This window comes from Microtus ochrogaster, chromosome X (assembly GCF_000317375.1).
Source record: "Microtus ochrogaster isolate Prairie Vole_2 chromosome X, MicOch1.0, whole genome shotgun sequence".
Classification (NCBI taxonomy): Eukaryota; Metazoa; Chordata; class Mammalia; order Rodentia; family Cricetidae; genus Microtus; species Microtus ochrogaster.
The window spans coordinates 56,978,370-56,991,234 of NC_022026.1; the positions used below are offsets into that span (position 1 = coordinate 56,978,370).

General features: G+C 37.9%; 1 protein-coding gene across 2 annotated transcripts in view; it reads left to right on the top strand.

Annotated features, from left to right (window-relative positions):
• The window catches only part of Fam120c (family with sequence similarity 120C), a 149,572-nt gene that overhangs the window by 94,487 nt on the left and 42,220 nt on the right, over nt 1–12,865 (top strand). For both annotated transcript variants that reach the window (XM_013350639.2, XM_005358882.2), the window contains exon 10: nt 3,478–3,727. In XM_013350639.2, the coding sequence (XP_013206093.1) occupies nt 3,478–3,727 (250 nt within the window). The remainder of the gene's footprint in view (nt 1–3,477; nt 3,728–12,865) is intronic.

Here is a 12,865-nt window from a genome sequence, read left to right on the forward strand (position 1 = left end):
GGATAGATAGATAGATAGATAGATAGATAGATAGATAGATAGATAGATAGATAGATAGATAGATAGATAGATAGATGATCAAATGTAAATTAAGAACTAAAAAAATACAATAGAGTATAAGCCTTGCCAGTTGTGATGGTTTTCACCTTTCATCCCAGGACTGTAGTGGTGGAGACAGAAGAATCAGGAATTCAGGATCATCCTCTAGGTTATATAGTAAATTTGAGCTATCCTGAGCTACGTGAGAACATTTTTTCCATGAACAAACAAACAACAAAACAAAACTACTCAAGAATAGTTCAGTGGTGGAGTAGGCACAACAGTAAGGAGAGTCAGGTAACCTGAAGATAGAAAAATACAAGTTATGCAGTTAGGATAATAGAAAATGATCTGAAAAAATCAAGACCTGTAGGACTACAACAAAAGATCTAATATTTGTACAATCAGAGAAAATTAGAATGACATTTGTACAAAAAAATCCCATAATAAAGTCAATTCCTTTATGTGATAGTTTCCAAGGAAAGAATAATTATAGATAACAAGTAATCTTTGATGAGAAGCCTTAGAATTCAGAAGGAAATATTCAAACATTTCTAGTACTGAAGAAGAGAATAAGCAGCTATCTTCATTATTTTTCTATGGCTGTGATCAAACACCATAACCAAGGTAACTTCTAAACAAATGGTTTAATAGGAGTTAGAGTTTAATGGTGATGGTTGAGCAAAGGCATGGTGGCAGGAGCAAAGAAGAGTTTACATCATTATCCACAGACAAGAGGCAGAGTGAGATCCCACCAGAATGGCAAGAGTCTTTTGAAACCTCAAAGCCCACCCCCAGGGCCACACCTTCTCCAATGAGACCACACCTCCTAATTCTTCCCAAGCTACTAACTCCCCAAGTTCCGCTAACTAGGGACCAAACATTCAAATATATGAGCCCTCATTCTCATTCAAACCACCACAGCAACAGTTATTTATCAAATAAGATCCTTTAGTAGTGAAGAACTAGGTTAATTTTTCTCACAAGCAGAATGGTAAAAAAAAAAAAATGAATCTTGGAACATCAGAAAAGTAGAAAAAGAGTCAAAATAATTGATATGTATAACAGACATCCTTGGAGTTTCTAAGTTGTGCTGCACTGGAACAACAATTCTAGCACTGTTTCAATGTGTGTACAGAAGCTATTTAGGGACACAGGTGTGGCTCAGCAGCTAAAGTCCTGCTGCCAATGACAACCTGAGTTTGATTCCCAGAACCCACGTGGTGGAAGAAGAAAAACACTTCCATGTGCAGGCTATAGCATGAATATACCCCCCCAAACACACACTAAAATGAGTAAAAAAATTGAAGAGACTATATTTTAAACAATTATAGCTGGTGGAGGACAAAGCAACTTTTCTTCATTTGTACTGGTAAAATACCAATATCTACAAGTATGATTTATTTATTTCCTTATTTAGTCTTAGTGCTAATGAGTCAACCCAGGGCCTCAAGGATGCCAAGCATGCACTCTACCACAGAGCTACATCCCTGTTTTCTCTTTGTACATATTTTTAACGAATATGATTGATATTAAATTATATAGATAATGCAGCTGGGGATGTTGCTCCATGGTTGACCATGTGCCTAGTATGTCTAATGTTGTAGGTTCAACTTCTAGCACCTGTCCAAGAAGAAGATGGACAGAGATAGCCAGGAATGATGGTGCACACCTTTAATTCCAGCATTTGCGAGGCAGAGTCAGGTGGATCTCTGAGTTCGAGGACAGCTTGGTCTACATAGTAAGACCTCATCCCAAAACAAACAAACAAAGAAGATACACAGAAATAACACTCTAAACAACTATTATAGACAAATCAAAATAGGTTTGTACAATTAATCCAGGTAATTCGTAGGAAGGGAATAACCATAAAGCAGAGCAGAGACAAACAAAACAGACAGTAGCACAACTAAAATGATAGATTTACTCTCTAATATATAATAATGACATTATTGTGAGCACATCCTAGAACAGTGAGTATGTGCTGTAGACTGAATGTTTCTGTTTTCACAGCCTATCACATTCATGTGTTGAAATCCTAACCCATCATTATGTTAGTTATAAGACAACAGTCATGAATAGGCCTTGCGTCTTTTTTAAAGGAACCCGGGAGAGCTGCCTTTCTTTCTGCCATGTGGAAATATAGGAAGATAGCTATCTGTAAACTAGAAAGTAGGCCCTCACCAGATGCATCTTTCCACACTTGGGTCTAAGACTTTCGTGCTTCTAGAACTTTGTGAAATAGATACAGCTCTTTATAAGCCATCTAAGCTAGTCTATGACTTTTTGAGACAGGGTTTCACTGTGCAGCTCTGGCTGACCTGGAACTCACTTTGTAGACCAGAATGGACTTGAACTCACAGAGATCCACCTGTCTCTGCTTCCATGTGCTGGGACTAAAGGTGTACACTACTACCTCTGCCTATGGTGCTTTTTTTTTCATAGCAACTCAAACAGATTAAGACAGTATAGATATGAAAATTCTTAAAATTAGCCTATATCGTGCGTATAGAGAGTTCAAGGCCAGCCCAAGCCTACATAGCATGCTGTCTTAGAAAAACAAAGAGACAAAAATATTAGTAGAATTCAACTATATATATATATATATATACACATACATTGACTAAATCATATATCAATATATATTGATATATGTTTCTATCAGTGGATACAGAGAAATCATTGGACAGAATGTGACATGCATTCATGATTAAAAAAACTCTCAATAATGTTGAAACCGAGAGGAAATGCCTCATGTAGGTTATGAAGTGGATGCTGCACATCTCAAATAACTGCGATCATAGAGCAGGACTCTGAGATGTACTAGAAGCCATGATTTTATGCTCTGCTTTCTTTCACCCTGGTAAATCTAATTGATGTTGGATTTGAAGGACTTGGGGATTTGGGTTTTGGAGACAACCTTTGTTGCCCAGGTTGGCCCCCAATGTCTGCTAATCCCCCAAAGTTTCTAAAATTTGAGAGATTTGGTTTTGGTTTTGAGAATTTAAAATCTTTGGAAATATCCAGCAATCTTTTGTGAAACCATGTATTCACACCATTCTACCTTAGATAGGTTTCTTTGTCTATTCTGCTACATCTGCTTAAAAATGAGTTTCAAAGGATTTCAAAAACTATGTGGCATGGGATTTTGATTTTTCTTTTGCAAAGTAAACACTATGCTCTACAAAAAAAAATGTTGTCATGACAGTTCACGTCCTGGATTTTCATGAGAATTAATGTGATAATTAGGTATAAGATATATATATATATACACATATACATATATATCAACTGTCTAACAAATACATATGGCTCCTAGTATTTATAGTGCTAACAATAACAATTATAGTGACAAAAATGTAAAGCTATTGAAGTGCAATAGATCCTGCCAGCTGTAGCCAGCTACAGTAATGTCCAGATTCTCTTTCCATTTTTCAGTTCCTCCTGTGATTCTTAAGGAATGGTCCGCCTATAAAGGGAAATCACCTCAAACCCCTGAGCTGGTGTCTGCACTCACATTTCGGGAATGGACTTGCCCAAACCTCAAGAAGCTCTGGTTAGGCAAAGCAGTTGAGGACAAGAACAGGAGGATGCGGGCTTTCCTGGCCTGTATGAAGTCAGACACGCCCAGTATGCTCAATCCAGCCAATGTTCCCACACACCTGCTGCTCATGTGTTGTGTACTCCGGTAAGACATCTTCTTTATGTGATTTTTATATAGCATTTCGAGGTGAAGAGATTTTTGTTTTATGCTTGACTTAGCCTTCAGAAACCTTAAGAATGGATATTATATGGATATGGATAGTCTCAGTTTATGATCTCATGTCACCATTAGTACATGCATGACTTCATTTTATTTCATTTTTTGTAGATTCATTTCTTTTTATTTTATGTGGACGAGTGTTTGCCTGCAGCTATGCTTGTACACCATGTCCATGCAGTGCCCCCAGAGGCTAGGAGAGGCTTTGCATCCCCCAGAACAGGAGTGACAGATACTGTGATGGGTGCTGGGAGTCAAACCCCAGGTCCTCTGGAAAAACAGCAATTGCCCCTAAATCACCTAACCATCTCTCCAGCCCCAATTTGTTGATTTTACTTTAGTTTTTGTTGCTAAGAGTCCTCATTCGTTGTTTAATTTTTTGATTAGCTAACTTATTACCAAGATTTCTTCTTTTTCATGCATCCTTTGCTGTGGCTGATCTTCTCCCCCACCCCTCCTCTCTTGCATTTCTTTTCTTCCTCCCTAGTTAACCCTCCTCTATATCCCCTTTGCCATTTTCATTTCACATGTATTGTACTATCCTCTTCCACTTAGAGACCTTTTCTCCCTTCTAGGACCCACTTCCACCTAAATATACACATATAAAAAAATTACCAGGTAATATAGTATATTAGAGAAAATGTGGTATTTCTCTTTCCAACTTTAGGATTCTGTTTCTTGCATTTCTTTCTTTCTTTCTTTCTTTCTTTCTTTCTTTCTTTCTTTCTTCCTTCCTTTCTTTCTTTCTTTCTTTGAACCTTAATTTTTACATTGGTTTATTCTAATAGTGTCTTAGTTAGGGTTACTGTTGTTGTGATGAAAACCAAGACTAAAGCACCTACCTTGGGAAGGAAGGGGTTTATCTGGTTATACTTCCATGTTGAAGGAAGTCAGGACACGAACTCAAACAGATGAGATCCTGGAGGCAGGAGCAGATGCAGAGGCCATGCAGGGGCACTGCTTACTGGCTTGCTTCCCTTGGCTTGTTCAGCCTGCTTTCTTATAGAACCCAGGACTACAAGGCCAGGGATGGCACCACCCACCATGGACTGGGACCACCCCCATTGGTCACTAATTGAGAAAATGCCTTACAATTGGATCTCGCGGAAGCATTTCCTCAACTGAGGCTCCTTCCTCTCTGATGACTCCAGCTTGTGTCAAGTTGACATAAAACCAGCCAGTCCGAGTAGACTCTTGTGTTACTAAGCTTGTCTGAACTCCTGTGCTCAAGCCATCCTCTCTACTCAGCCTCCTGGGGGATTGGACTATAAGCATAGATTGTCATGCCTATATCCATTCAGTGTTATTTTTTTAATCTGCCCACATTCATGTATGCGTAAATATTAATACTATTTTCACAGTATTTTACCGATTAACTGATGGATGATTCTTCAAAGTTCTTTGGGAGTGCATTCCATGAGTTCAAATACTTTTGAAAAATTGTATTTTTTGATTTTGTGCATACAGGCATTTGCTTGCATGTATGTCTGTCCACCACATGCATGCAGTTCCCGCAGAGGTCAGAAGAAGCTGTCAGAGTCTTGAGAATGGAGTTAGAGATGATTGTGAGCCGCCATGTGGGTAATGGGGAATGAAATCATTGAGCTCTCTGTATAACTCCCAGGAAACACTTTCATGAGAGGTTTATTATAGTGTTTCTTTATCAGTATATCTGGAGGATCCAGAATAGAACTTCTGGATCCTATAAAGCAGTGGTTCTCAGCTTTCCTAATGCTGTGACTCTTTCGTGCCATTTCTCATGTTGTGGTGATCCCAATCATAAAATTATTTTAGTTGCTACTTCACAACTGTAATTTTGCTACTATTATGAATTGTGATGTAAATATTTTTGGAGATAGAAATTTGTCCAAAGGATCCTTGTAGTAATATGAGCGGTGGGCTGTGTCCCGCCACCCAGCTAGCTTTACCTGAAATAATTACACGGACACTGTATTCTTTTAAACACTGCTTGGCCCATTTCTATCTAGCCTCTCCTAGGCTAATTCTCGCACCTGGACTAGCCCATTTCTTATAATCTGTTGTAGCCTACGAGGTGGCTTACCAGGGAGCTTCTAGCCTACGTCCATCCTGGGTCGGAGCTTCATCTCGTGTGTCTCAGAGAGCAGAGCTAGACCCGCATCCGCCCAGGAGCCGGGAGCATGGCGTCTCTGCTCCAGAGCAGAGCTGTCGAGTCTGAGCTCACTTCCTCTTCCTCCCAGCGTTCTGTTCTGTTTACTCCTCCCACCTATGTTTTAACCTATCAGGGCAAGCAGCTTCTTTATTTAATTAACCAAAGACCTTCCTCCATCAGATCCTGACCAAAGGTCGAGAACCACTACTATAAAATGTACCTGTAAAGTTTTCACTAAATATTGCCAAATTACTATAGATTGTAGCTATACTAATTCACTACTTAGAATAACACTTAAGTTTTTCTATTTCTTCATATTTCCAGTAATAATTGTCATATAATCAAAATTCGGCAGATTTCATGCACTATCTTGTCATTTGTTTTTCACCAATGAAGATGACCTTTGATTTTGTTTTTCCTTTGATGCCAAAGATTAAATGCAAAGCAGTTGTTCTAACCCTTAAACTACACAGTATGCCTGTTTTTCTGTTTTTGTGCCTATTAGCAATTTGAGGTTCCTGGTGTTTTTAATTGTCAACTTTTTAATTACTTAATTCTGTATCTATTGGCGTTTTGACTACATGCTTGTGTTGTGTACCACATGCATGTCTGGTGCCTTTGGAGGCCAAAGAAGGCATTGGATCCCCTGGAACTGGAGTGGTAGATGGTTGCGAGCTGCCATACTGGTGCTAGGAATTGAAATTCAGTCCACTAGAAGAGCAGCCAGTGCTCTTAACTGCTGAGTCATCACTCCAGCCCCTTATAAAAACTTTTTGCTATGTCACGTGTGGTGGTGCACACCTTTAGTCCCAGCACTTTGAAGGCAGAGGCAGGTGGATCCCTGAGTTCAAGGCCAGCCTGGTCTATATAGTGAGCTTCAGGACAGCTAGGACTACATAGAGAGACCCTGTCTAAAAACAAACAACCAAAACTTAAATATAAGATTCTAGCATTTATTTCTATTTTATGTGTATGTGTGTTTGCCTGAATGTATGCATTGTTCCATGTGTGTGAAGATGCTCATGGAAGCCAGAGGGTATCAGATCCCCTGGAATTAGAGTTATAGGTGGTTGTGAGCCACCTGGTATGGATGCTGGGGACTGAACCCAGGTCCTCTGCAAGAACAGCACGTGCTCTTAATTGCTGAGCCATCTCTCTAGCACCCACTTGAGCTTTCTTCTCTAGAATATTCACATCTATTTATTTTGCAAACTCTGTTAGATTACTTTTCTTTTTTTGCTGATTGCACAGGTGGCTTGTGAGATACATAGCAGAAATCTTTTATATAATTGTATTCTTATGCATGTGTTTTTATTTCAAATATCTTTTCCAGTCACAATTTGTTCAAATTTTACATACAGTATCCTTTATCAAATAGAATTAGTTCATTTTTCTAAACTTTTCATTATTATAATTTTTTATATACAGAAAAATTAAAATAATGTACATCAATATGACCACTACCTGTAATCTACTATTAATATCTTAGTATAGATATTTTATCCATAAGCTATTCACCTGTTCATCTCTAGTTTTTATTTATCCTTTTTGATAGATTACTAAGTAAAGTGCAGATAGTAATATGTTTTTCTCCTTACTGAGAAGCACATATTTTGGTTTGTCAAACCCAGTAACTTCACATAGAGTTTGATATCTTATTTAATAAATTCTTCCCATCCCTGCATCATAAAGATATTTTTATGTAACACTTTCCAGGTAAAGTTTTCAATGTAGTGGATATTTATCTTAGGTTTGCTGAAAAAGGGATCTTAACTTTCTTTTCTTTACATACTAAGCTAGATTCTCATTTCTATATATTGAATGATAATTTCTTTCTGCATTTATTTGCTAGCCTAAATCAACCTCCTTTCTCTAGACACATGTGCACATGGAGTACAGACCCACATAGATAGACAGGCACACACCAGTCTATTCATTGATTCTGTTTTGTTCCATTGGCTAGTTCATCTTTCATCAATAGTACATTGGGTTAGTTATTAAGGGTTTATAATTTTTATAATTTTCTTTAATATTAGGTAAGATAAGTTACTCTGCATTTCTTCTTTCAGTTTTACAGTTCTTAATTTTTTAAAATATATATTATGTAATTAATTTAATTTATATAAAATATTATTGCAGTTTAATTTGACATTGGATTAATTAATTTAGTGACATTGATATCTTTATAATGTTAAATGTTAGTATCCAAAGATCATAGTTTACCTCTCCTATTTATCCAGGTATCTTCATGTCTCCATAGGATTAATTTTTCTAGAGATATCTACAGTTTAATTCCTAAGTACTTGATATATTATTGTAATTAGGGATGGTATTTTATTTCCTATTCTGCTTTCTAATTATTTGCTGATGCATTGAAAGTATTTTTTTGTAGCAGGTAGGTAATATTCTAGTTTCTATAACTTAGAGAACACTGAACTTTGAAACTGGGAAGATCTTAGTTTGAATTATGTTTTTATTTATCATTGTGCATGTACATGCATGATATGTTAGGAGATGCACTTGCCCCAGTGTGCATGTAGAAGTAAGAGAACAACTTCGTAGAGTTCATTTTCTTCTTCCACCTTTACATATGTTCCAGTATTGGACTAAGGCTGCCCAGGTTGCACAGTAAGCACCTTTATTGGCTGAGAAATCCTTCTGGCCTATTTTGGTTTTGGATACAGAGTTTTACTTTGTAGTCCAGGTTAGCCTTCAACCTGGGTTGAGGCTAATCCCATAACTGGGATTACAATTATGGGCCACCATTCTCAGCCTTTGTCTTGGATAATTCACTTTAGCCTTTCTGAACATTTGGTTTTTTTTTTTCACTATAAGTGGGCATAATTATTCTTCTCAGAGCCATTTGAGCATTTAAATGATGCAAACATGGTCACTCATATAATAGATGCTCAATATAATGTATTGGTTGTCTAACTACCTTGAAAATCATATTGGTGACCTACGAGATTTTTTTCTAAAAAGAATAATATGTACAGATTTAATCTTTCTCATCACTAACATGTTCCTGGGCCACAGGTAACATTGTCCCATATAAAAGGCTAGAGAGATAACTCAGCAGTTAAGAGCACTGACTACTCTTCCGAAGGACCCAGGTTCAATTCCCAGAACCCACATGGCAGCTCACAACTGTCTGTAACTCCATTTCCAGGGGATCCAATACCCTTGCACAGACATACATGAAGGCAAAAACACCAATGCAATACATATAAAATGAAAATAAATTAATCATTAAAAATTGTCCCATATTAACTCTGGAAGTGAACATTTTGTTTCCTTTAGTTACATTTATTTGTTTTATTATGTATGTGTATACACGTATCTGGGGTGTTCACCTGCCACAACTCACATGTAGAGGTCAGGACAGCTTGTAGAAGTGAGTTCTCTCCTTTCATCTGTGTGTTCTGTGGATGGAACTATGAAGTTTGGTGTCAAATGCCTTTATCCTAGGAGCCAGCCCAGCCCATTTATCTTTGTTCTAAGGTATAGTAATAGCTTCTTTTCCCATTCATTGGTTGTGTTGTTTATGTGCCCAGGAGCTACAGCGTCTAAAACAAAGACTGTGTTCAGATATTTGAATGAGGCCTATGAACTTGGGAAGAGGAGTCCCTGCCTCCTGCTGGACTGTTTATTTTTATGCACATTTCTGAAAATCAGTCAGCTGATTTTCTAGGGCACGGCAGATCACGGAGCACCAAATCATAAGGAAAAGGTCATTTCTTTTCCAATTCGCTGTGTGGAAATACTCGGATGAAAGAAAGCATCTTAAAGTAGAAAGAGTTCATTTTAATTTACAGTTCAAACATACAGTCCATCCATGGTAGGGAGTTCAAAATCACCAGAGCTTGAAGCAGATAGTCACATTGTACCTATTGTCTAGAAACAGCAACACAAGGCTGATGCTCAGCTAGCTTTCTCCCTTTTTTCTTATGAATGCCCAGGCTTAGCTTATCTTGTTTCTTGCCAGCTTTTTATAAAAATTGTTTCTATTGAGCTACATATGTTCTCAATTGCCTTCCCTTCAACCCTCCCCCAAGGTCCCCATGCTCCCAATTTACTCAGGAGATCTTGCTTTTTCTACTTCCCCTGTAGATGAGATTCATGTATGTCTCTCTTAGGGTCCTCATTGTTGTCTAGGTTCTCTGGGATTGTGAATTGTAAGCTGGTTTTCTTTGCTTAATATATAACAGCCACTTATGAGTGAGTACTTATGATATTTGTCTTTCTGGGTCTGGGTTACCTCACGCAATATGATGTTTTCTTTTTTTTGGTTTTTCGAGACAGGGTTTCTCTGTGGTTTTGGAGCCTGTCCTGGAACTAGCTCTTGTAGACCAGGCTGGTCTCGAACTCACAGAGATCCTCCTGCCTCTGCCTCCCGAGTGCTGGGATTAAAGGTGTGTGCCACCACCACCCGGCAATATGATGTTTTCTAGATTCATCTATTTACCTGCAAATTTCAAGATGTCATTGTCTGCTGTGTAGTACTCCATTGTGTAAATGAACCACATTTTCCTTATCTATTCTACGGTCGAGGGGCATTTAGATTGTTTTCAGTTTCTGGCTATGACAAACAATGCTTCTATGAACATAGTTGAGCACATGTCCTTGTGGTACAATTGAGTATATACCCAAAAGTGGTATTACTGGGTCTTGAGGAAGGTTGTTTCCTAATTTTCTGAGAAATCGCCATACTGATATCCAAAGGGGTTGTACCAGTTTGCGCTCCCACCAGCAATGCAGGAGTGTTCCCTTTCCCCACAACCTCTCCAGCATAAGTTGTTATCAGTGTTTTTGATCTTGGCCATTCTTATAAATGTAAGATGGAATCTCAGAATTGTTTTGATTTACATTTATCTGATGGCTAAGGATGATGAGCATTTCCTTAAGTGTCTTTCAGCCATTTTAGATTCCTCTGTTGAGAGTTCTCTGTTTAGGTCTGTACCCCATTTTTTAAATTGGATTATTTGTTCTTTTGATGACTAATTTCTTGAGTTCTTTGTATATTTTGGAGATCAGCCCTCTGTCCAATGTAGGGTTAGTAAAGATCTTTTCCATTCTGTAGATTGCCTTTTTGTCTCATTAACTGTGTCCTTTGCTTTACAGAAGCTTCTCAGTTTCAGGAGGTCCCATTTATTAATTGTTTCTCTCGGTGTCTGTGCTGCTGTGGTTATATTTAGGAAGTGGTCTCCTGTGCCAACGTGTTCAAGTTTATTTCCCACTTTCTCTTCTCTGAGGTTCAGTGTAGCTGGCTTTATCTTGAGGTCTTTGATCCATTTGGACTTGAGTTTTGTGCACAGCAACAGATATGGATCTATTTTCATTCTTCTACATGTTGATATCCAGTTATGCCAGCCCTATTTGTTGAACATGATTTCTTTTTTCCATTTGATACTTTTTTGCTTCTTTGTCAAAATCAGGTGCTTGTAGGTGTGTGGACTGATATCCGGGTCTTCGGTTCGGTTCCATTCATCTTCCTGTCTGTTTTTTTGTTTTGTTTTTTTCCTTTTTTTTTTATTGAGAAGAGGAAGAAAAAAGAAAAAGTTTCCGCCTCCTCCTAGCCTCCCATTTCCCTCCCCCTCCTCCCACCCTTCTCCCCCTCCCCCCACTCCTCTCCCCCTCCCTCTCCAGTCCAAAGAGCAGTCAGGGTTACCTGCCCTGTGGAAAGTCCAAGACACAATATTTAGAGGGTTTAAAGCCCCATTTTTCTGACTAGCACTTCCTGTTTCTTTAAGAGGATAAAAGAGTTCAGTGCAGTTTTGGACTAGTGAGATGGCTCATAAAAGTCGATGTGATCAAGCCTTACGAGTGGCTCTTGTTCCCTGGAACCTACATGGTAGGAAGTAAGGAGGGGAGAATCAACTCCTGCAAGTTGTTCTCTGCCCACACACATATGCACATGCAGGTACACACACATACACACACACACAATTAAAACAATAAGGAATATTCTTAGAACAATTAATATAGAACCTGACTGAAATTTTTGAAAAATTAACTTTAAATGAAGATTAAGCTTAAATGTGATATACCAATATGAAGTAAACTCTGTCTGAACATTGAACTATAGCCTCATTGAATACCAGGAGTCTGTACTTCTTAATTACTTCATATAATTATAATTGAAAGATACCTCCCATGGAAATATAGTAATACTGAAAAATTGTGACTGAAATAGATGTTCATAAAGTTCTTCGTAGTGCTAGAAGAAGAATCTTTTAGGAAAGCCTGTTTTAGAAAAGGTACACTTTTGTATATGTAATAGTCATTACTGAGAAGGGATACTGAAAACCTGTCAGAGTTTTGAGGTAGAATCTAGCCTTGTTGAATATGGAGAGGCATGCATTAATACCATATCCTTTCTAGCAAAAGTTTATCCAAATCTAAACCATTGCCCAAAGTTCACATGATGGTGCACAACCATCTGTAACTCCAGTTCCAGGAGATCCAAAGCCCTGTTCTGACCTCTACAGGGAGTAAACATGTATGTGGTACACAGACATACATGCAAAACATGCATACACATAAGTAAATAGGAAAGTTTTCAACTTACCTAGTGAAAACTAGAAAACAAAACATCACTAAATATTTCTTCTGTATGTCCTAATGACATACCACAAATAGAAAAAAGACATTTATTTCATGAAATCTGCAGGGCCAGCAAGATGGCTCAGCAGCTAAAGGCATCTGCCAGCAAACTTGATAACCTCTGTTTAAGCTGAAGCCTCACATGGTGGAAAGAAAGAACTGACACCCACAAGCTGACTCTCTCTGACTTCCACACACGCACCACACACACATGTGCATACACACACACTACAAGTTCAGAACATTTTTTTAAATATATATTTATTTATTTATTTATTTATTTATTTATTTATTTATTTATTTATTATGTATACAATATTCTGTCTGTGTGC